General features: G+C 45.1%; 1 protein-coding gene across 1 annotated transcript; it reads right to left on the bottom strand.

Annotated features, from left to right (window-relative positions):
* Positions 1-2,072: 2,072 nt before the first annotated feature.
* Positions 2,073-22,313, bottom strand: PPP1CC (protein phosphatase 1 catalytic subunit gamma). The gene is made up of 8 exons (XM_069960808.1): positions 22,209-22,313; positions 22,012-22,122; positions 11,084-11,215; positions 7,803-8,033; positions 7,441-7,545; positions 5,911-6,134; positions 3,824-3,958; positions 2,073-2,778 (listed from the first exon to the last, which is right to left on the bottom strand). The coding sequence occupies exons 2-8, from the start codon at positions 22,064-22,066 to the stop codon at positions 2,689-2,691; spliced, it is 972 nt and encodes a 323-aa protein (XP_069816909.1). The 5' UTR covers positions 22,067-22,122; positions 22,209-22,313; the 3' UTR covers positions 2,073-2,688.
* Between the last annotated feature and the right edge of the window lie 1,863 nt (positions 22,314-24,176).

Genomic DNA, 24,176 nt, shown 5'->3' with positions numbered 1-24,176 from the left:
ATCCACTTAGCACACATGGCTGAGGGCTAACTAGGATCCCCCAAAGCAAACATTGGGGAGCGGAACGGCCATAAGAGAAATCAGCCGCCCACACAAAGCTATTCAGAGCCCTAATTAGAGGTCAGAGAGGTCTGTGGTGACTGTCAGAGGAGAGAGACCACAATGTGAATGTAAATTAGCTCTGTTGTCCTGTTTTGCTGCTTTTACTTTCTCCCTCCATAGGAAAACCATGAAGAGAGGGGGGAGAGCTTCCAACTGCTTTTTCATGATAATTCATTTTTCGGCTAATAAACCCAATTAAAGTTTCTTAAATAACCTAGACTATTGATTTCGGCAATAAAAACTTTAAGTTATTAATGGCATGATCTCTTCCCCTGATCTCAGTCTCTGCAGTGAGACCTGCTGCAATCACTTTTGACATGACAAACTCTTTAAGGCAATGTGCCCTGCTGCTTTCACAATGGTGGGCATAGGGGTGAATGTGCCCAGTCTGACATTAGGGTAATACAGTCCCATGTTTCTGTTGCCATTACAGACTCAGTCTCAGCCCAACTACAGGCCATAGTATATATCCATAATGTGTCCATATAACACTAGTGTCCTTCCTGCCTGGTTATGTGCGGTGACTGGTACCCTGCGCTACTGAGGATAAGGAATTAATTGTGGATGATAGGAACATGGCACGATGAGCGGAGAGGGCCTAACAACTTTGGCAAATTAAGTTCTGAGGGGAAGATCACGATTATCCTAACACAGGGAGGCAGATTTACTGTTGCAGATACCCCAGAACGCTGGCAAATATGGCAGAACTGTACTGTGCAGAACACTTGTGTATTCTGGAAACTTCCTGCCAGGACCAGAAAGGGACATGGCTTTAAATGTGTTATATTGCAAGATTCTGCTACAAATTAAAAAAAAATAAATTGGTGTAAAGCTACTTAGAGTCTAGATTCACAAAATGTACCAGAGAGTTCCAGCTTCTTAAAGGGGTATTCCCACCTGGGGTAGTTATGCTCTATTCAGAATATTCACAGGACAAGGCACAAAAGGGGGGGGGTGCTCAACTACTGGGTCCCCTGTGATCTCCAGAACCAGAACCCAAAATATATAGCAACAGAGGATAGCCAAAGGCTGCATTCGGCTGTTCAGTGGCTTTATAGAGAATGGAAAGAGCCACAGCTGTATTATGGGGATTTCAGGGTTACCATTCTAAATATCACAGGGGCCCCAGTGGCCACATCCCCCACCCCCAATCTTAGTTATGCTCTACCCTGTGCATACTCCAGGTACCCCTTTATCTGCCCCTGAGAGCCATTGCCCCCCCCCCCCAATGGAGACCCTACAGTTCTTACCCTTAAAATTCTAGACTTGTCTTGTTTTTCTTCTGCAGTGTATACCGTATTATGAATAGAAAAAACAAGAGCCAAATTATGGAATTATTAGCAGGCGTACAAAACTGCATCTAACCACAGATTACTTGCTGGTAAGTGTGCACCATTAAAAATAGTGGTTTTTTTTTTTCTTTCAAAATAAACTGGTGCCAGAGATTTGTAATGTACTTCTATTAGTAGTACCAAGTTATTAGGTGAACATTTATCCAGCCACTTGACGGCAATGCATCTAAAACTGTAGGCTACTATGAGGCTACTATCATCGAGAGGTTAGCTTTAACCCGGAACCTGTAATTATGATAGTTTACGTACAAGAAAACACTGGAAAATAAAAATCTACCAAATAAATATACTGTACATTCAGCTCAAACAGATTTTTTTTTTTTAAATTTTTATTAAGAAATAAAAAAGGCTGGTAAACATTAAAGTGACAACTTTGGCATATCCTAATTTTGATAGCTCAAATGAGTGATAACTATGCCTTCGGGGCCATATTAAAACCAGTTAACTTTTCATTTTCTAATGCCATTAGGAAGTGCATTGTATGTCTTAATAACCATTCTTTCTTAAAATTTTCAGTAACCATGCAAACACTACAGACTCAATCAAACTTCACTGCTGTGGAAGACATGAGCAATACACGGGTACGGGTGCTAGGTTTAGGAAATGGAACACAACAGGTAAAATAATGGCTTTAATTTCAGTTAAAGAATACAGTACGGGAAAATGTGCTTTAATTAAATATACATCAAACCAGTGATGTTGGCAAAGTCGGGGGGGGGGGGGGGGGGGGATCTTTCTGATATTGAAAATGGCTATACAGTTGTGGACATGACTTTAAAAGAAAATCCCTTTAAAACAAGTAAAATAAAAAAAAATAAAAAAAAAATCTTCACAGTGGTTTGTATAAACAATATGCAAATTCTAGCAGTGACATTCCTCGTCTCACCAGCCATTGAGTGCCCTCTGTACTAAAGTAGTAAACAAGCATTTACAGTTAATATGAATTGTACAAAGCTACATGGATTAAAGAGAGACCTGGAGTGTACAATAACACTGGCATAAAAGGAAACCATTTTGGGAGCAAAATAGTATGTGCTTTTAGACTGAAAAAGAAGAGACAAAAATAGTGAGCGCTGTAGCAAATACAACTCATTAGAAAGGAAGCAACAAACAAAAAGTTGTGAAAAGGAGCCACCAACATCTAGATGGATGGAGCGGACCAGTACACATTACACAATTTAAAATAAAAAAAGTGATTATATACTATAATACAAGTCCAAGGAGAGAAGGACGCTCATTTCTTTGCCTGCTTCGTGATCATTCCCCGAGGTGGTGTTACAGGTCGGCTTGCATTGGGCTTCTTCTTCTCTGCAGGTTTCAGGATCTGACAAAAAAAAAAAAAAAAAAAAAAAGAACATACATATTAACCCAAGTAGTAAGACCACCAAGTCTGACATCCAGGATCTGTATTACGTATAACAATATACATGCTCAGCAACTACTGTCACTAAACGTGCTAAAAGGCAGCTCTGCATGTTAGCCGATCATGGCCTTTCAACATGTCCCATAAGGCGAAACCATTATCAGCCTGAACAGTCGACAATTGGCCAAGTAAGGCTCATAGGTTTAGTTTGGTAGGGCCTTAAAACTGGCTAATAAATCGCTCACCTAGTCCTCAAAGTGTTGAGACTACAGTACTCATACGGACTCCATAAATGTTTGAGTTTCAATATCCCTCTAAACCAGTGCTTCTCAAACTTTTTCTTCTGGAGCCTCACCCAACAGACACAGTGACGCCTGGGCCTCACCAGACTGACCAAATGGATGCTGGTGAAAGTCCACGCAAATATAAAAACTATAACTCAGTCTACCCTTTGTCTCTCGATCTCTATATAACAAAATAAGTACAAAGTCAGTCAGTATTGTTCCTAAAGCAGAGACTGTTGGAGTCAGGGAAAGGACTGTGCAGCTTATGGTCACTTTTGTGAGAACTGCCTGCCAAGCAGCACCTCACCAACTAGGGGGCGCCTCACTGGTAAGGCCCGCCTCACAGTTTGAGAAGCACTGCTCTAAACCACACAGATGTGTCAAACTCAAGCCCTCCAGCTGTTGTAAAACTACAATTCCCATAATGCCTGGACAGCCAAAGCTGAAACTTGTCTGTCCAGGCATGATGGGAATTGTAGTTTTGGAACAGCTGGAGGGACAGAGTTTGACACATCTGCTCCAAACAAACCAACTTTTCGTAAACTACTAGGTACTTCTACATGTAAGGTATGCTGTGTCCACATTCTGTGTATTACCCCCCAATGCCCTAGGCACTGCTGGGTTACTTCTCAATCCATAACAAGTCACCACCCCTTGCTTGAGTGCAGTTGAATGCTATGGAGGACTTCATAGGTTATTAAAGCAGAGATGTTGTCACGTACCTGAAAGGAGCACATTAAGGTTTCATCTACACTCATCATTGCTCCAGCATTGTCAAACTCTCCACAATAGTTTGGTGCAGAGAAAAGCGTTACCAATTGTCTTTTTGCAAAAAACTCATATCCATCTTCAACAACCTGCAGGTTAAATAAAAAAAAAAAAAAAAAAAAAAAAAAAAAGTTGAGGCTAAACTGAATGCACAAGAATGACAAATCTTAGACAGATTTGGTGGCAGCCTTCTTGCCTGAGCTGCTATTAACAATCACGTGCTTTACACCAAGCCCCCCCCCCCCCCATTTGAAACACACACTACACGAACCCAGACTGTTCACAAGAGGAGCAGAGCTCTAAGAAACAGCAATTATGGGCGTATTATACGAAAGCAAGCACAGACCCATCAGCTCAAGTGCTTGCTTCCCCCTCGTCGTCTGTTATTACACGCACAGAGCGGGATGCAGCAGGAGGGGCTACCCATTCAAATAAGCCGCACTGGGTGGCTGCCGGTCAGACTAAAAACTGTATTTTAGGATAAGTTTAACCCCTTAGCGACCCATGACATATCCGATACGTCATGGTGCCACGGGGGGAGTTCAGAGAGGGGTCCCGCCGGGACCCCACTCTAAAATGCGCTGCTCCCGGCTGTAATCTGTAGCCAGGGAGCACCTCTATTAGCCGACACGGGTCCAGATGCCGTGCCGGCTAATTAAGCCTCTAAATGCAGCTGTCAAATGTAAAAAAAAAAAAGTAAAAGTAAAAATGTTTAATAAAAAATCCCCATCCCTAATAAAAGTCCAAATCAACCCCCTTTTCCCCATTTTATAAATATAAACATATTTGGTATTGCCACGCGTGTAATCGCCCGAACTATTAAAGGACAACTCCCGCGGGACCCCCCAAAAAAAAAAAAAAAACAGACACACACAGACACCATACTCACCATCTCTCCGGTGACGATCGCCACTCGATTCGCCCGCCGTCCGCCTCTCCGTCGCCGCCGTCCAGCGATGTCTCCAACTTCCGGGTCCAGGGGATGGAAAAGGCTGCCAGTGCGCTTGCGCACCGGCAGCCTTTTCATTGGCTGGAGCGCATCACATGGCTTCCAGCAAGCTCAGCCAATCAGGGCTGAGCAAGCTGGAAGCCATGTGATGCGCTCCAGCCAATGAAAAGGCTGCTGGTGCGCATGTGCACCAGCAGCCTTTTCATCCCCATTCACTTTGCATGAAGACGCCGAGGAGGAAGAAGACCCGGACCGCCCCTCGGCTCTGACGTCGTCGTCACCAGATGCCGCCCCGGAGAAGAGGACCGTGACGATCGTAATAGGTAATGTATACATTCCTTAACTTCCGGGGTGGGGGGGGTCGGGGGTCCGAAAGTGGGGGAAGGGGGCCAGGCCGGGTATTTAACCACATTACAAAGTTATATAACATTGTAATGTGTGTTAAATGAGCAAAAAAAAATTTTTTGTGGGAGTTGTCCTTTAAATTATCACATTCCTTATCTCACGCGGTAAACTGCCTCAGCGGAAAAAAAAAATAAAAAAAATTCCAAAGTGCAAAAATTCTAAAAAAAGTTTCACATCCAGTTTAAAAAATCAAGATACCAATAGAAAGAACACATGGCGCAAAAAAAATAAAAATAGAAAAAAAAAAAAAAGACACCTCCCACAGCCCCATAGACCAAAGCATAAAAGGGCTATAAGCCTGGGAATGGAGCGATTTTAAAGGAACATATATCTGTTAATGGTTTGAATTTTTTAAAAGCCATCAGATAAGTTATAAATGTTACATATAGTTTTAATCGTAATGACTTGAGGAACATGCATAACAAGTCAGTTTTACCCCAGGGCGAACGGCGTAAACACAAAACTCCCTGAAATGAAAACAAATTCCTTTTTCTTCTTTCAATATGACAGCGCAAATGATTTTTCGGTTTCCCGTTTCGCAGCATTTTTTAATGGGAAAATAAAGTCTGTCATTGCAAAGTGGAATTGCAATTGGTGTGGCAAAAAATAAAGCATCAACTGTTTATAGAGTCTCTGCTAAAATGATTGTTTCTACGGACATAATCAGACATTAAAAACATGACATACCTGGTGAGCTCGACAAATGAGATCCAAGTCATGTTTGTGAAGAAATTTTGCCACAACTTCAGCTCCAAATGTGAAAGATACGCCTCTATCATTTTCACCCCAACCCAGCACATCTTTATCAGGATCAGACCAAAGCAAGTCACACAACAGACCCTGATCGGGAACATCAGTGGGGCGCATAATTCTCCTAATTTGCTCCATTGATTGAAGGTCTGGTGATAAGCCTGTTTAAAGAGCAATTTCCTAGTGTCAAAACATTGTATGATGCTAGAAGATACATTCTGGACATATACAATAGTTACTCAATGGTATCTGTCAGGACAGATTCTGCTGCCAGACAAGTGGCAGCATTGACTCCTAATCAAAAAAAATTCAGGTACCCTTGGTAAGGGACCACATGCGACAAATACGTGCCACCTCCTTCGGATAACAATGGAGGTCGTGCACTTTTATGTCACATTTGATGCGTTACCATGGCTGTCTGAAACTGTCAAGATTAGAAGTCAGCGCTGCGGCTAGTCTGGCATCATCTGTGCTGACGGGTACCCCGACACCTTGTACAAACCCTTCAGTTTTGCAATGCTGAATAGTGGTGCAAGTTGCACTTTAATACAGCAAAGGGAAAAAATAAATATTCAAGAGATTTCAAAGTTGTCAAGCACGCCAAAAAGACCGCAGACATTAAATGGAAGCAGTGGGTAAAGTACATCAGAGGTAAAGGCATATTAAATGGGTATTCTAATCGGGGGATGAGCAAATTTATAATACTAGCTGGAAACTGGGAGATGTTTTCCCAAGACTGGATCCAGCTTTTCCAGGCACCCAGAGAGGAACAGCAGGGAGTTCAAAGGCAGCAGGCTGACAACCCGACGGCCAAGCCTGGCAAAGCACTTCGCTAGTCCTGTGAAGTCTGTCATTATTAATTCTCATGTTAGGCAAGAGTTACAGATTGTTGGCACATTCTCAACAATTGGTACTTCAAGCAGCAATATCCTTTCAGTAGCTGACGGACTATTGGGCAGTGCAAAACAAAGTGAAAAGAAATCAATATCTCAAAATCGGTACAATAAAAGGCAATAAAAAAAATAAAAAAATTATATAATATAAGTGTGTGTGTGTGTGTGTGTGTGTGTGTGTGTGTGTGTGTGTGTGTGTGTGTGTGTGTGTGTGTGTGTGTGTGTGTGTGTGTGTGTGTGTGAGAGAAGAGAGAAGAAAACACCTCGCCCATTGCCTTCCAGTGCATTCAAAGAAGCACATACTTACCCCCTCCTTGCATCCCTGCTGCATGATCTTCCGTGCGCTGCGCTCCCTAGTTCATCGATGCGAAGAGTGGGATTTTATCAGAATCGGGCAGAATAGAAACAAGGCTTAAACCAAAGTCTAGACTTGTTTGACTGCACAGGGAAGCAGTAGGCAGAGTTTGAAATATTCCCATAAAACCCCTTTACTATAAAACCAGTGATATAATGTCCATTTGCTGCAGCAAGACCTAATACCCAAAATATTTTTTTTCAGTTTCGCAGAACTCACCTCCATGACAGCAAAAAATCTTCTCATCTACTATTGCTGCTATTGGCAAGCAATTGAAGCAGTCTGTAAAGGTTTTCCACAATTTGATATTATACCTTCTTTTACCTAAAGTAAATAGAAAAATTATATTCATATAACAGGTGGCAAGTTCATAATGCCAAACCATTTTATAAACATGATTCAGTACCTTTTTTTCTAACCAGTTTCATACTGAAGCAGCACGACACAAACTGTCTCAGCCATCTGTTCTTAAAGAACTGCATACATTTAGACTAATGGCATCATATCCCAGCATATTAGCTATTACAATTATGGCCACCATATCACACACACTTGTTAAGGGCATATGTACATATACTTACATTCATCATAAAATCCATAGATTCTGTTAATGCTGGCACACTCGTGATTTCCTCGAAGGAGGAAGAAATTCTCTGGATATTTTATCTTATATGCCAAAAGGAGACAGATAGTTTCCAAGGACTGTTTCCCTCGATCCACATAGTCACCAAGAAATAAGTAGTTGCTTTCAGGAGGAAATCCACCATATTCAAAGAGTCGTAGTAAATCGTAGTACTGCCCGTGAATATCACCTGCAAAAAGCAGCAATGTATTAAGTTTGTCCACTAAGCACGATGAAGGAGAAAAAGAAAAATAGGACATTTAGCATTAAACATGTAATTCTGAGTGGCAAGAGCAGAAATTTAACTGAAGACTCTTTAATACAGCTTGTTAAAAGGAACCGTCCCAGCCTGGTTATGCTGCCCTCGTCCCTGGCAGCACCAGACATGAGAAACATACTTCAAAATGTGAAGAGAACTGCAAGCAGCTCCTCCTGCATTTTCTAATTTGTGAAAACCCACCTTCCTGGTTTCTGTGCTGCCACAGGCAGTATGATGTGCTTCCCACCCCTGCTGTGCAGCCGCTTTCAAGATGTAAATGTCAAAAGCGATGTTATGCCTCAGCCACTAATTTGGGCAGGTCCATAACATTACACCTACAATAATAGAAGTAGATTCACAGCGGGACCAGAGCGTTACAGATGAGTCCAAAACCAGCATTTGAAGACCGAAGGCTGCATCCAAGTTCTTCAGCCATCAGTATTAAAATGCAAACAATTGGACCCTAGCATGCTAGAGTTGTGCTCACCTCTACAGAGCAGCAAAATAGGAGCCAGGAAGGTGAGTATGTTTGTTTATTTAGCTGTTCCCGGCACATACCTAAAAAGCAATGCAGCAAGTACAGCTGATAACTCACTGATACAGTGTGACCTCTCTATGGCCCAGTTTTATCTAACGATTCAGCGCCACCCCTTGCATGGTCCCGTTTGGCTGTGCACAGAGACAACTCAAATTATCCAAACACATTTTATATGATGTTGCCCATGGCGAGACAAACAATTCCTTCTATATTTATTAACTATTCAGTCTCCTTTCCCCCAGTTCTCAGCTGCCGTTTTCTGCTGAAGATACAGAAAACCATGTGTGAGCTTCTCTCCCTTCTGAGGCAGCTAATGTAAACAAGTCCCTGACAGGCTGTATCTGCAACTTTGTAGCTTATTTGTAATGCTGGGAGGATTATTCTCAAGAGGTCAAGTTGCTGATAAACTCACTGTTTAACCGCCCCAACATTACAAAGTGGCTACAATGTTGCAGATAAAGCCAGTCGGGAACTTGTTTACATCAGTACATCATTTCTTAGAAGGGAGGGGGAAAGGGAGAGAAAAGCTTACACAGATTTGTGTGAAAGCAGCAGCTGAGAACTGGGGGAAGACAACTGAATAAACAACAAGTATAGAAGGAATTGTTAGTCTCACCAGGGGCAGCAACCTATGAAAAGTTATGTTTGAGTACAATACCCCCTTTAGGCTGAGACTTGTTTTTTTCACCATCCTCCTCATAATCACAGGTAGGATAGCAAAAAGAAAGTAACATCTTTGTTTCTATCGCTATTTAGCTCTATAAATACAGGATCCAGTTATAATATCTTCACATGACAGAGCATGCCTAGAAACTCTCCCACTTGTCAATAAGTGGTTGCAGTAATGCATCCCCCTAAAGGCTGTTAAAGCAGCTGAGGCAAGACAGCTGCCCAAGTAATGAACTTTCTAGTTAGTTTGTTTTTTCCATTCAATTTTCTATCAGATAGTAAACAGATTTAAAAAAAAAAAAAAAAAAAAAAAAAAAAAAAAAAAAAAGCGTTCTGAAATTTTATAATGTAAAATACTTGCTGACAATTTAAATAACTACTTTTGATCAGTATTTTAGTAAGATACCCTTTAAGATCATAATATGATATAGGTTTGAACCTATAATTGTCAGGCGGCGACCGCGCAACGATACGTGTAATAGCGGTGCGCGGCTGGCGACTTACATTACCTATCCATGCTGCAGGGCTCCTCTCGCAGTCTTCTCCCCACTCGCTGACAGGCCACTCAGCCAATCAAAGGCCGGGACCGCCGCGGCCAGTGATTAGCTGAGCGGCCTGTCAGCTGAGACAGGCCGCTCTGAAGCTGGAGCACGTGGGACCCGGGAAAACCACCGCAAGAGGAGCCCTGAAGCATGGATAGGTAATGTATAAATTTTAACTAAGGGCAGCAAGGACATCTGTAACCAACGTCCATGCAGCCCTTGTTAAACTATAATTGGGCCGTGGAACAGGCGCAGTAAACGAGCGCCGATCTAGCAGATTGGCGCTCGGTTACAGTTATCGGGCCCCCATCGGCCCGTGTAATAACACCCTTACAAAAGTACAAGGAAAGTCTTTTTTAAGAAGATCTGCACCTATTTGTAGGTATTAGATTCTTTTTACAAGGGCAGATTTGACCTAATACAGCTACAAACAAGCGCCATTAAGTGAGAGTGACACTGGCTTGCAGTACCTTTACAAGGCATGATCAATCATACAACCATTAATATGCATTTTCGGCTGCACATCTCCCATTTGGACACATTTGTTGTAAACCGACTACTGGTGTTTCTTAAAAATTAAATAGTAAACCATTTGTAATTCCTTGCACCAAGTATTTTCCTACATTCTGGAAACAAATCTGGGTATATGAAAGGCTCCTCTTGACCTAACAGTGTCAGTATAGTGTCAGTTTTGGAACCCAAGGTACAGAAGACAGATTTCCTTTAAACATGGTGTGCGAGCAGATACCAACTTTTGTTGTTTAGTGATTGAAACGTGATGTCTACAAGAACCTCACTTGACAAACCATTATGATGCTTGGGCCTTACTAGCTCCTATGCAAGTCAAGCCAAAAAAGTGAATATTGTTCAATCTACCCGTCTCCTAAACTTGGTACATTAAAATAAGTACAAAATAAAAGTTAATGTTCTTGACTCCGACTGCTGCACCAAAGAAAGGACTGTGCCAGGAAAAAAAATAAAACCGTAAACCTGTGCCTCTAGGGGAGGAAGAACTGTTTTATGGATGTCACTTTGTAGTCAAATGAAGGTTCTACGCACAATGAGATGTTGTCTACTAATGTTATACAAAAGTCGTACACGTATACAAAATAGATAAGGCAATGTAAATGCACATGAGATGTTGACTCCAGACAAGAATGGTCATGAATAATCCTAACCTCAGACAAAAACAAACTATTGGAATTGTATTTTACCATGAAACATGTACTTACCACAGATTTTAAGAGGTGCTTCAAGTTCAAGCAAGATTGGTTGACTGAGGAAGATTTCTCGAGACTTCAAGCATAACCCTCTAATTTCATTTTCTTGGAGCTGGACATTTTTTCCAGGTTTGGATCCTCTTACTAAAGAAAAAAAAAAAGAAAAAAAATCGTAAGAAAAGATTAAAATCTTTCACTGGCTTTTATAAAAATATAAATAGGATCTAGAAATGAGGTAACAATTCTGTATGCGATAAGGGTAGTAAACGTGTAAAATCTTATATTCACGGCAAGGCCAGACTCGCATTAGAATTGGGCCCCTATGGCACATAAACATCACCTGCCACCCACTACAACGATACCAAACGCCGCTACCTTTAAACAGCGACCACAGGGGGCAAACCAGGCAGCCTCTCAGGGGCGCCTCTTCAGTTCACCACCAACTTCACCAGCACTACTGTAAAAACGCATGATGGCGGAGATTTTGTCTGGAACCTCGCAGATTGGGCTCTCAGGTGAGACCCTACACCATCAGTGTGCCAGGGTGTGAGGTTGTTCGAGTGCCTAGTAATGACAGTAGTTTAGGCTGCTGTGAGGACAAAAGCTGACTTAAAGGGGTTATCCAGTGCTACAAAAACATGGCCACTTCTTTCCAGAGACAGCACTACTCTTGTCTCCAGTTCAGGTGTGGTTTGCCGTTAGGGTCCATTCACTTCAATGGAACTGAGCAGCAAAACCCACCCAAGCTGGAGACAAGAATGGGGCTCTCTGGAAGAAAGTGGCCATGTTTTTGTAGCGCTGGATAATCCCCTTAAAGTGACACTGTCACCCCCTTTTTGCATTCTGACTTCTCTACACAGGTGTAATGGGTAAATTTTGCAGTTTTCATACCTTGTTTTATATCATACGTCATGATGCTTGTTCCAGTAAAAAGTAAAATCTTTTATCAACTGCAGATTGTGCCAAGTGGGCAGGGCTTCATGTAACCGCCACTTAGCACTGCCCACAGCACCACTGTTGGCCCCACCCCTCCATGACATAGGCACATATGCCCGCCCCCTCGCCAACCAATGGAACAGGCTGGCCTAAAGGTCTAGGCTCCTCCCCCTCTTGGTCGGCCATACAAATGGCCGTCGAGAGCGCGGGGCCTATGTGCCAATGACGTGATGGAGGGTTGGGGACAACGGTGGCACTGTGGGCAGGGCTAAGTTGTGCTGTTAGTGAAGCCCCACCCACTTAGCACAATCTGCAGTTAATAAAAAGATCACTTTTTACTGGAACAAGCACCATGACATATGATATAAAATAAGGTACGAAAACTGCAAAATTTACCTTTTACACCTAAGTAGAGAAGTCAGAATGCAAAACAGTGTCACTTTAAAGGGAACCATTCACCCCGTGGCCCCCGTTAGAAACTGACATACAGTGACATAAAGGTGAATATACTTACCAAATCGCTCCCGGTCCCGTCCCGGATCCCGTTGTTGACACGGAGAAATCGCCGATTCTTCTTCTCCCGCCCATTATGGTAATGAGCTGAGATGAGTCCAACGTCCATAGGAAACGACGGACGAGTCCAACTTATTCATGAGGTCCTCTTCTCGTCGCCGCCCATCCACGCCTCCTGGAACTTGATTGACGTCTTCAGTCTTCAGTCTTCTGCCGAATTCCCGCGCAGGCGCCGTTGCGATGGTCTCGTCATCTCTTCTGCGCCTGCGCGGTAAACAGGATACGTGTTCGAGCCAATCGGCGCACGCGCAGTAAACAGTGAAGCTGCGGAGCGGCTTCAATTGTGAACTGCGCATGCGCCGAAAACGACTGTCACGGCGCCTGCGCGGGATCCGGCGAGAAGAAAGAAGACGAGGAGGAAGAAGATCCGGCGTCAATCAAGTGTCGGAGGCGGGGAGAAGGCTGGACTTCGGGCCGGCGGCGCTCATTACCATAATGGGCGCGAGAAGAAGAATCGGCGATTTCTCCGTGTCAACAACGAGATCCGGGACGGGACCGGGAGCGATATGGTAAGTATATTGACCTTTATGTCACTGTATGTCTGTTTCTAACGGGGGCCACGGGGTGAATGGTTCCCTTTAAGGTCTCCACAAACAGGGCTGCTTGATGTATAGCCTCAATCATCCAGGGGCATGAAAGCTATACATAGTTTTTGGACTGCTGTCATTTTGGTGCCAAAACGTAGTGCATAAGACAGTCGCACCAATATGGCGCACACAAAAAAAAAATAAAAAAAAACAAAACCAATTGACTACCTGCCAGCCAAGTTAAAATACTAATTCTAAAATAATTTCCATGTCCTGCTCCTGATTCTCCTAGAGAACTGCCAGCGCTTAGCCTTTAGGAACATGGACAGGCGATTTTATAATTCGTATTTTTACTTGGTTGGCTGGCAGCTCAGATATATATTTGTTATACTAGAAGAGGGCTGGCAGTTCAATTTTTGTAGCGGGCAGCTCATTTTATAATGTGAATCCAGCCAACCCCAATCGTCCCACCTACCACTAAAATATACCTCATTCAATAAGGGGTTTGCTTCTGGATTAAAGTCATAGCCAACCATGTAAGTAGCAGCAGCTAAACTTTAAGGTACAGGATCGGACCCGAAGATGTAATGTCTTTATGTGTGATACAGAGCCTAAATACTCATGCTTCCGCACAGAGTATAAGAGCTGAACGACACTACTGGGGCAGGTGGCAAAGTGTTCCGTTTAGGGGGGGGGGGGGGGGGGGGGGGGGGGAGATTGCCCATAACGCCCAATGTTCAAAACATACACATATGCCATGGTCACATGTAACCTACACTTGCTGAATAGTAAATATGTGAATTTAGTTTTTTGCATTGCTCAGTCTGAAGCCTACGGCACATGCCATTGTAACACCATCGTGCCCAAGCACATAAAAAACAAACACACAAGCTTGCCAATGCAAGTTCCCCACAACTATCAGTTATGCACTCAACATTTTGTTCCATTTATGCTTGGCATATAAGCTAGCAGAGAGGAGTCCATTCACAGTAAGGGTGTCTTCAGACGTACAGGATTTAACGCTGCGATTCCCGGCACTGTTATTTTCTACGGCTTTACATACTCCCAGTGGATCTTTCATTTTGCTGCAATTATGTAAAGACCCTTCCCACTTAACCAAACACTGCCGGACTAATAAGTTACCCACTTGCACTCCTGGCTGCTTCTCAGGCTTCTAGCTCCCTGACATCCCGATAAGGTGGGTTCGGCAGGGCAGCCTACCGATTGGCTGGACACCAGGGAGCCTGAGAAGCAAGCAGGAGCGTGGCCAGGTAACATATTAGCCCGACAGCAGTGGGTTACCTGGGAAGGAACTTTACATACTGGCAATGGAATGAAAAAGAAAATTACAGTACTGGGAACCGCAGCGGATTTCGCTGTGGAACTTGCAGCGTGAAATCCGCTGCAGTCGGGTAGGTGTGAAGGCACCCTAACGATGAAACAAATTGCCTCATTATCTCTGAAGTCTCTTCAGCCTGCTGCTACACATTATAATACCCAATGGCCGACGAGTATATTAAAGAACGGCTGCGCACAATTCTCTTATGTAAAATGTGTTTTGAATTTGTTTGGCAAAAAAATAGTACAGATTAAAATAGAGATCACTTTGCCCAGCAAATTTATCATCAACCGATCGCTGAAACAGATGGCTGGCACACATTCACACAGCACAACTATTGTAAGATGTAGTCAGATAGTTAAATTGCTCATAAAAGAACTACATGTGTCATGAGTGATATGTTGTCAAACCCACTAAGCCTAGTAGAGGAGTGGTTTGTAGTATGGATGCCACCATGCATGTAAACAATTGGAATATTCAGAAATGCAACAGTTATCGCTCATTATTAGAGATGAGCGAACCTGGAGCATGCTGGAGTCCATCCGAACCCGAACTTTCTGCATTTGATTAGCGGTGGCTGCTGAAGTTGGATAAAGCCCTAAGGCTATGTGGAAATCATGGATATAGTCATTGGCTGTATCCATGTTTTCCAGACAACCTTAGAGCTTTATCCAAGTTCAGCAGCCCCAGCTACCAAATACCGAATGTTCGGGTTCGGATCGACTTGAACCAGATTCGCTCATCTCTAATATTTTCCTTTAGATATTCTCTATTTGTTATGGGTGAGCCATATACGCTCATTATGCCTATGCAACTTGGTTTTCTAGTCTTAGGCCCAGTTCAAACTGAGCAAAAACCACGGAAATTCCACAGCGGAGCTCTCCGCTGCGGAATCCCGCCATGCTCATTGTCCTGCAGTGAACGAATGGGAGGGCGCGCCTCCGCTTCCTCCACTCAAAGTAGTGACATATCAATTCTTTGAGCGGAGGGAGTGGACACGCGCCCTGCCATTCACTCACTGCAGGACACTGAGCACAGCGGGATTCCGCGACAGAGGGCTCCACCGTGGAATTTTCTCAATTTTGCTCAGTGTGAACTGGGCCTTAAGGCCCTATTACACCAAGCGATTGTCAGTCATTCCAGCCAATAATCACTACATATAATAAAAAGGCACAACGTCTGCTGATCATTGCCTTTCAACATATTGAAAGACAAACGACTTGGATAGCAACAATCTGCTGCCATCTTTCCGTGCCAAGGCCCCTAGCAGCTCCCCGCAGTAACCCCCCCCCCAGGTAGATTCAGTGTCCGGTTCAGATACGGACAGCTCTTATCTTTACTACCTCTGTCAATTAGGCTGCTTGTTTGATGGATGAGTTCCTTCTCCCTCCTCTCACTATACAAGCCCTGCCTGGCATGAGCTGCTTCTGTCAGTGACTGTTCTGCTCCAGGCCCCCACTCCCTTCCTCTGCACACAGCAGACTCCTGGCAGTGTATGCGCTACATACCAGCACTACTGCTCCGGCCTCCTCTTCAGACTACTAGACCAAGGCTGCTTTAAAACACGTTAAAAAAAAAAAAAAAAAAAGTTGCCCTGGTCCTTAAAGTGAAAATCCACTATGTCCTGAAGAGGTTAACCCAATTGAATAGGTTATGAGAACACTAATCATCTTACCAAAATATATATTAAAATGTGTATTTATGTACTAAAATCCACTAGACAGGGGTCACCCACCAAGTAAAACCACTGACACAACCTGGTTGCCCGGGTCACTATATTTCTAGCAACAGCTAGACTGGACAGATGACAGAAAACACAACACAGTATGCACTGTGGGCTCCCCCTGTGACAGTATGGTACATGGCTGACATCATGAGCATCGATCATCAGGGAGGCATAAGACATGCAGGGCACTATGAAAAGTCATTGTGCGACCATCTGCAGCACCCTCACTATTTAGTATTTCCACATTATATTGTTAAGGACAGCATAAAAGAAAAGGGACTAAAAAGGAAAGTCTGCTGGTGAACAGGCAGCAAGTTCATGCCAAGCCGGGCAAACTAAGCTCCTAGCAGCAGCAAAGTGGGGGGAAGGAAGAAAACCCACCAGGGATCTGACAACCAACAAGGCTATATTATTGGGCTCACATGACAGGTACACTTCATCTTTACCCACGAGGCCATAACCTACCTAAAGACTCTAGACAATGAACAATGATTTACTACATTTCTTAACATGCTGAAATCTTTTCCCAGTGTATAAGCCAGAAAGTGTGCTCTGCTGAAATCACCTGCAAATTTGAAGGCCTATATAGTATAAACCGCCTTTAGTGGACGTACACATTAGATTTATCTGCAGACCACTAGCAGCTCTGGTTAAAGTAGGAGAGATGCTGCTGCTGAAAATCCATTCTCTCTCATGGTCACACAAGCTCAGACAACCTTCAAATAATACATTTAGTTAGTAACAGTGAATCATTTCCTCCATATGGCTACGTGCACACTACGGAATCACAACAGAAAACCCGTTGTGGATTCCGCAGCTCACACCCCCCGCTCGTGGACTCTGGCGGCCACCCGTGTCAGACTCCATTTTATACATGGGTTGATTACGCCGTCAGTCCAAAGAATGAACATGTTTTTCATCGAATCCGTCGCAATTCCATGGTGTGTACATACCCTCTATCAGTAATAAAGGATTGGCCAAACTAGAGAAAAGCCATAAGTAGTGTAGCAGTAGCCTCTGGCCTTAGTGTGGTGTTCTCTCTCTGGGAGAAGATTGTGTGGCTTCAGCAGGCTATATGTGCGAAAGGGGCAGAAATTAAAGGGGTCTTATGGGCAACAGTGAAAATTCTAGGGGGAACAGGAGTTGGTGACATAATTCCTATTTACACGCCCCTGTAGTGCAACGTCACAGCTCATGGTCCCCCATTGGGCTTCCGAGCCCCACTCAGCCAATCAGTGACTGAGGCGGATCACAGCTGTAGCCAGTGACTGAGTGAATAGTTCCTGTGGGGTGCGGACACTGACAGAGTTGATAAATATGGGCCTGTCTTCTATCACAGGTATCTGGCATTGTGAGTGTTTAGTGTTATCCTGCGTTTACACTGAACAATTATCCTGCGAATTTGCACGATAACAATCGAATTCGAACGATATTTGTGTAGACGCAGAGAATGATCAAACAATGAGCGAGAAATTGTTCATTTTGATCTTACAACATGTTCTTAAACAGTCGACTGTTTTGCAAAAAATTTTGCAGATTGTTCCGTGTAAACAGTCGTTCACCGATTACGTGCGAGATAGACTTAAGCAATCACAAAACGATTTTTCCGTACAATATATCATTCCGTCTAAACGCTGATTATTAAAAAAAAAAAACAAAACCGTTAAACGTACGATTTGGCGAATTATCGCTCCGTGTAAACGTAGCATTAGTGTTACTTAGTGTACTGTGAAAAGTGAAAAACACAGAAGATTTCAGTGGGAAAAGGCCACCTCTTCCATCTAGTCTAGATCTGAGTTGTTGAGGACATGGAGGCTGGAGACTGGCTGCATCCACATAGGAGAATCTGATTTATATATTTCCGTATTTACCCACCCCAGGATCATGTAGTACATTACACTGAAGCTTCTGAGACAGCAGTATGATAACTCCCCTGGTGTCTGACAGGCCATTTATGAAGGCGTCTGAGTCGGTCCCTGATACAATTCAGGAGTTTCAGCTGCGGCTTACCGACTCCACAGCCCTGGCTTGTTTCATAATTTGCATGCACCCGTTTTCCATTGACTTCCATAATAGTGAAAAAATAAAAACTTTAGTGTTCACAAAAACATAGTTGACTGCATTTGTGTACACTAAAAAAATGTATGCGTCAATGGAAAAGTCAATTTAAAGTCAGTGGAAAAATGGATGGACACAAACATGTTTTTGCATAAACTAGACCGGACTGCAAAAATGCAGTGTGACTCCAGCCTTACACTAAAAATAAAAAAAAACATACAAAAAACTCTGTTTGCATTTCGCATATATTTTCTCTAGCAAACTAGAAACAAAGGTCTAATAGTGGTAAAAACGCAAGCAGATCTATGTGGAGCGAATACTGTCAGCAGGTTCAAGGTACAGGTTATTGACAGAGCTTCTGCAGGTCAGGTCCCTGGTCCAGGACACCACTCCAGGAATCTAGCACCGCCAATGTGAAAGCAGCGTTCACGTGTGTCTGAGGCCTTCACTGCAGAATCTGTGTAAACTGTACCACGAACCACCCCACCCCCCTGAACCCCAGCATGCAGAGTAAAATATGTACTGTACTGTCCCATTGTGTTCAATGGAATTTGTGCTCTGTCATTCACAAAACGTAATTTGCGCACAGTTTTTCACTGCGGATCGACTTTGATATCCCAATTCTTTGGGTGGATGCCGCTGGAGAAATCATTAGGGCTTTTAAAGGGAACCAATCACTGGAAAAAAAAGCATATAGAGCTTTTGAAATGTGCTGTTAGAGCACACAGCACACTTGCCACACGTGTTTCCATAGCCTCCGTGCCTTCCCCGTGTAAGCCGCAAACTTTATAAGACTGGCGCCCTGTATGCTAATTACCTGAGGTAGTCACCTGGGCGGTGTTCGGCTAGCAGGTAGTCACGGTCCCCTGGGCGTTCTTCCGCTGTAATCACGCCCCTCTGGGCGTGATTCAAATGGCAGAGTGGCTGTGGCGTCACTCGGGAGCGCGCCGTGCCCAACGTCGGCGCGCTTACGTACTGATGCCGGACGCCGCCGCACATGCGCAGTGCAGCCGTTTCCATTCCGGTTGGACTGCGCCTGTGCAGAATAGCCTCGAACTCCGGCTAACAGGCTATTCGAGGCTATTCTGCACAGGCGCAGTACCGCCGGAATGGAAGCGGCTGCACTGCGCATGTGCGGCGGCGTCCGGCATCAGAATGTCACAGCTACTAGGCCATTTGAATCACGCCCAGAGGGGCGTGATTACAGCGGTAGAACGCCCAGGGGACAGTGACTACCTGCTAGCCAAACACCGCCCAGGTGACTACCTCAGGTAATTAGCATACGGGGCGCCAGTTTTATAAAGTTACTTTGCGGCTTACACGGGGAAGGCACGGAGGCTATGGAAACACGTGTGGCAAGTGTGCTGTGTGCTCTAACAGCACATTTCAAAAGCTCTATATGCGTTTTTCCGGTGATTGGTTCCCTTTAAGTTCCGCTTGCATTCTAACAGACATTTCCAGCAGAAAACTTTCCTCTTCAATTCCTCAGTGTGAGCATACCCAAGGAGTCCTTCAGGTACCGAAACCACCTCATTTAGTACGGTTCACACTGAGTAAAATCGGCCTCAGTGTCCCACAGTATCTCTATGGGAGGAATCACGCGCCTCCGCGCAAAGAATTGAAATGTCAATTCTTTGAGTGAAGGGTGACACGTGTAGGCGCACAAGCCCTCCCATAGAAATACTATGGAACACGGAGGCAGGCGGCTTTACGCAGCGTGAAAATACCCTAAGGGTGCATTCACACGTACAGGATCCACAGCAGATTTGATGCAGTGTTCAGTTATTTAGATCAGCATAAAATCTGCTGTGATACAGTGTGTGTGTGAAGCTACCCTAACACAGAATCTGTGGGGCCCTATGTTTCTGACGCAGATGCGAACCCAGCATGAAAATGAAAATAGTAAATAAAATTTAAAAAAACATGAAAATTAGAGGCTCATGATGTGACTATTATATGCTCGGTGTGAACACAGCTTTATAAACAACTGTAACCAACCAGGAGAGATGAAGCTCAACTAAACAAGCACTTAAAAGGGGTTGTCCAGCAAAGATCTTTTTTTTTTTTTTAAATCAACTGGTGTCAGAAAGTTATATAGATGTGTAATTTACTTCTGTTTAAAAATCTCCAGTCTTCCAGTACTTACCAGCTGCTGTATGTCCTGCAGGAAGTGGTGTATTCTCTGACACAGTGCTCTCTGCTGCCACCTCTGTCCATGTCAGAACTGTCCAGAGTCCAGTAGGAAATCCCCATAGAAAACCTCTCCTGCTCCTGGCAGCAGAGAACACTGTCAGACTGGAAAGAATGCACCACTTCCTGCAGGACATACAGCAGCTGATAAGTACTGGAAGACTAGAGATTTTTAAATAGAAGTTAACTACAAATCTATAGAAATTTCTAAAAACAACTAGATTTCAAAGAAAAGATTCTCGCCAAAGTGCCCCTTTAAAGTAGAGATCCAGCAGGGAACTAAAAGAGGACCTGTCATCCCCCGTGCCGTGGTGACAGGCTCCCGACCCCCCGTTACAGCCCCCTATACTTACCTCATCGCGCCGGGTCCCGCTTCCTGAGCCAGTCGGGTGACTGAGATTTCAGCGCCCAAAGCCTGGCACGCACGATCACAGGAGAGTCCAACGCTCATAGAGAATGATGGAGCATCGGACTCCCCATTCATTCTCTATGAGCGTTGGACTCTCCTGTGATCGTGCGTGCGCCAGGCTTCGGGCGCTGAAATCTCAGTCACCCGACCGGCTCAGGAAGCGGGACCCGGCGCGATGAGGTAAGTATAGGGGGCTGTAATGGGGGGTCGGGAGCCTGTCACCCCGGCACGGGGGGGGGGGGGGGGGGGGGGTGACAGGTTTCCTTTAAAAAAAAAAAAAATCACTACGGGCGGGAATAAAAATGGTTACTGTTCCCAGAGCCCGCCAGCTGTCATCTTCTTCCAGGTACATCATGGACCCAGGTTCCAAGTCACCAAAGGGATGGATTCAGCCAGATCCCCGTCCTTGTCCCAGTCACCGACTAAGCGGAGCATGCGTCAGCGGGTCATGCCGTAGCCAGCTGAGTCCAGGAGCAGGACAGGTTATATGAGATATATATATACACATACGTTAATTTCCCCCCACCCCTGCCCATAATGATTTTTTAGTTTTACTGCTGATCTTTCCCTTTAAGGCCCTATTACACAGACAGATTTCTCTAACAGATTATTGAAGCCAAAGCCAGGAACAGACTAAACAGGGAACAAGTCATAAAGGAAAGACTGAGATTTCGCCTCTTTTCACATCCATTCCTGGCTTTGGCTTAAAAAATCTGTCAATGTAAAAGGGCCTTTAAATGTAGATCAATCATTTCCAGTCACAGTCCAGACTGCTAGCCGGGCTGAGCGCCCCGGTGACCGGGCAGGACCGCCCTACAGATCCCGGCAATGAACTTGCAGTTGAACATGACAGAAACTTCTGCCGCCGCCTGACAACTCCCCGTGTGACCTGTACCCGAGGCAGGGTCGTAACCGCAGCGCCTCATACACACCACTGTGCGGTAGCTATGAGGGCAGCATCCAGCTGTGAGGAAACTACAAGTACCAGCAGGGCGGCACAGCAGCGAGAATAGACGTCAGGACTTCTTGCCTCACAATAAGACGCAGATAATTTAGCGAAGATCCCCCCCGAGCTGGGCTATACCACTACTGCCCGCTACCTTCCTCTATGACACCCGGCCTGTACCATGGGGCGGATAGAGGGGGGGGGTCTATGCGTCAGGCCTTCCCGGGCAGCCTCACCTTCTAGTAGCCGCTGGATGATGCTGTCGATATTCAGTTTGTCCACATCTGCCATGGCCTCGGACTCGTGAGCAGCAAACCAAAGGCGAGTAAGAAAGTACGATGGCGACGCTAGAAATAAAAAAAAAAATATGGAGCAAGTGGCCGAATAGAGCGGAAGAAGCTGGCGACTCAGCGGCTGCTCTATAGCTTCTTACCCGCTTCCGTTACAGGCTACGAGAACAGCACAAAATGGCGCCGCCTCCTCCTCCTCTGCCGGCCCGCGCACGGATCTCCACACTGTGAGAGGAACCTGTTTAATGCTGAGGCGAGAGCACGTAAGGCCGAAGCGCAGCTCACGTCGCGTCTCACTCCGCGGAGTGTTTAGCAACTTCAGCTGAATTGTGAAGAAGAGAACTATTTTCTGTGGCGTTCTTTCTCCATAGGACAAACAGATTGCCGTAAAACGCACGCGTGTGCGACACAAAATGTCACAGCAGTCACTGACAGCCATTATGTGCTGTCTTACAATATATTTGTGATTTTATTCAGACTGTAAGGAAGCTATTTCCCAGTATTCCTAGAGCAACCAATCCCAGGTCACCTTTCATTTCTCAAATTGATGTGATATTATAAAATCTGAGCTGTGATTGGTTGAGCAACTCTCCCCACATCTAGGCCTCTACATAATGAACAGCCAAAATTAAAGGGGTAGTTCACTCAAAAAAAAAAATCTTTCAAATCTACTGGTACCAAAGATTTGTCATTTACTTCTAAAAAAAATCGTGTCTTTCAGTACTTATCAGCTACTGTATGTCCTGCAGGAAGTGGTGTATTCTTCCCAGTCTGACACAGTGCTCTCTGCTGCCACCTCTGTCCATGTCAGGAACTGTCCAGAGCAGGAGAGAATTTCTATAAGGATTTGCTGCTGCTGTGGACAGTTCCTGACATGGACAGAGGTGGCAGCAGAGAGCACTGTGTCAGACTGGAGAGAATACCCCACTTCCTGCAGGACATACAACAGCTGATAAGTACTGGAAGACTGCTGAGGCCAGCATGTCTCCTAGTCCTATGCAGGTGGGCGGGTTGGCCGCCTGGAGAGGGACGACATCACTGTGCAGGAGATCAGGGTCACCATAAATGCCCAGCGGGGAGCCCCCCTCGGGCTGCCACCCACCAGTTTGGAGCAGGGATTCCTGTCTTTATGACAGGAATCCCTGCTCCTTTACAATACATACTGCTGCACAATCCATGACCACTTACTGTTAGTCAACAGGAGTTAAGTGGTAAAGTTATTGTTATTGCATCTCCACTTAAAGAGGTCCCGGATCGCGCCGCCCCGTTCTCCCGTCCCACAGCTGCTTTCTGGTCTGAGCTGCGGCTTGAGACGTGACAGCTTAAGGCAGCTCAGCCATTCAGCAGTCCTAGCGGGGTCACGCCTCGACCGCTAAGTTGCTGAGCGGCCTTGGAAGCAGCTGTGGGACGGGAGAATGGGGTGGCGGGATCCGGGACCCGGCGCTGGAACCAGGGAGGTAAGTGACCGGCGGCATTTATATCCACCCCCTCCCTGGCCATACAATAAAAACACACATAGCCCAGAGTACCTCTTTATCTTTTACACTCTGTGGACTGGGCGCTCTGCATATGACCCATGGAGTGTAAAAAGTTGCAGGGCCCCGCACTGGTCCGGTTTCAGTACCATGGTAGCAGTGGCGTGATCCGGTGGTGATCCGATAGCAGTGGCATGGTGCGGTAGTGATCCGGTAGCAGTGGTGTGGCTCGTAGTTGTCTGGTTTTAGTGGCATGATCAGGTAGCAGTAGCATGGTCCGGTAGCAGTGGCATGGTCCGGTAGTGGTCCAGTAGCAGTGGCGTTGTCCGGTAGCATTGGCGTGGCCCGTAGTGGTCTGGTTTTAGTGGCATGGTCCGGTACCAGTAGCATGGTCTGGTAGTAGTAGCATGGTCCGGTAGTGGTCCAGTAGCAGTGGCGTTGTCCGGTAGCATTGGCGTGGCCGTAGTGGTCTGGTTTTAGTGGCATGGTCCGGTAGCAGTGGCGTGGTCCGGTAGTGATCCGGTAGCAGTGGCTTGGTCCGGTAGTGAACCGGTAGCAGTGGCATGGTCTGTTAATGATCTGTTAGCAGTGACGTGGCCCGTAGTGATCTGGTTTTAGTGGTGTCTAGTAGCAGTG

Source organism: Dendropsophus ebraccatus, chromosome 3 (genome assembly GCF_027789765.1).
Source record: "Dendropsophus ebraccatus isolate aDenEbr1 chromosome 3, aDenEbr1.pat, whole genome shotgun sequence".
NCBI lineage: Eukaryota > Metazoa > Chordata > Amphibia > Anura > Hylidae > Dendropsophus > Dendropsophus ebraccatus.
The sequence above is the reverse complement of the archived record's forward strand: the minus strand, read 5'-3'. Positions and strand labels throughout refer to the sequence as shown.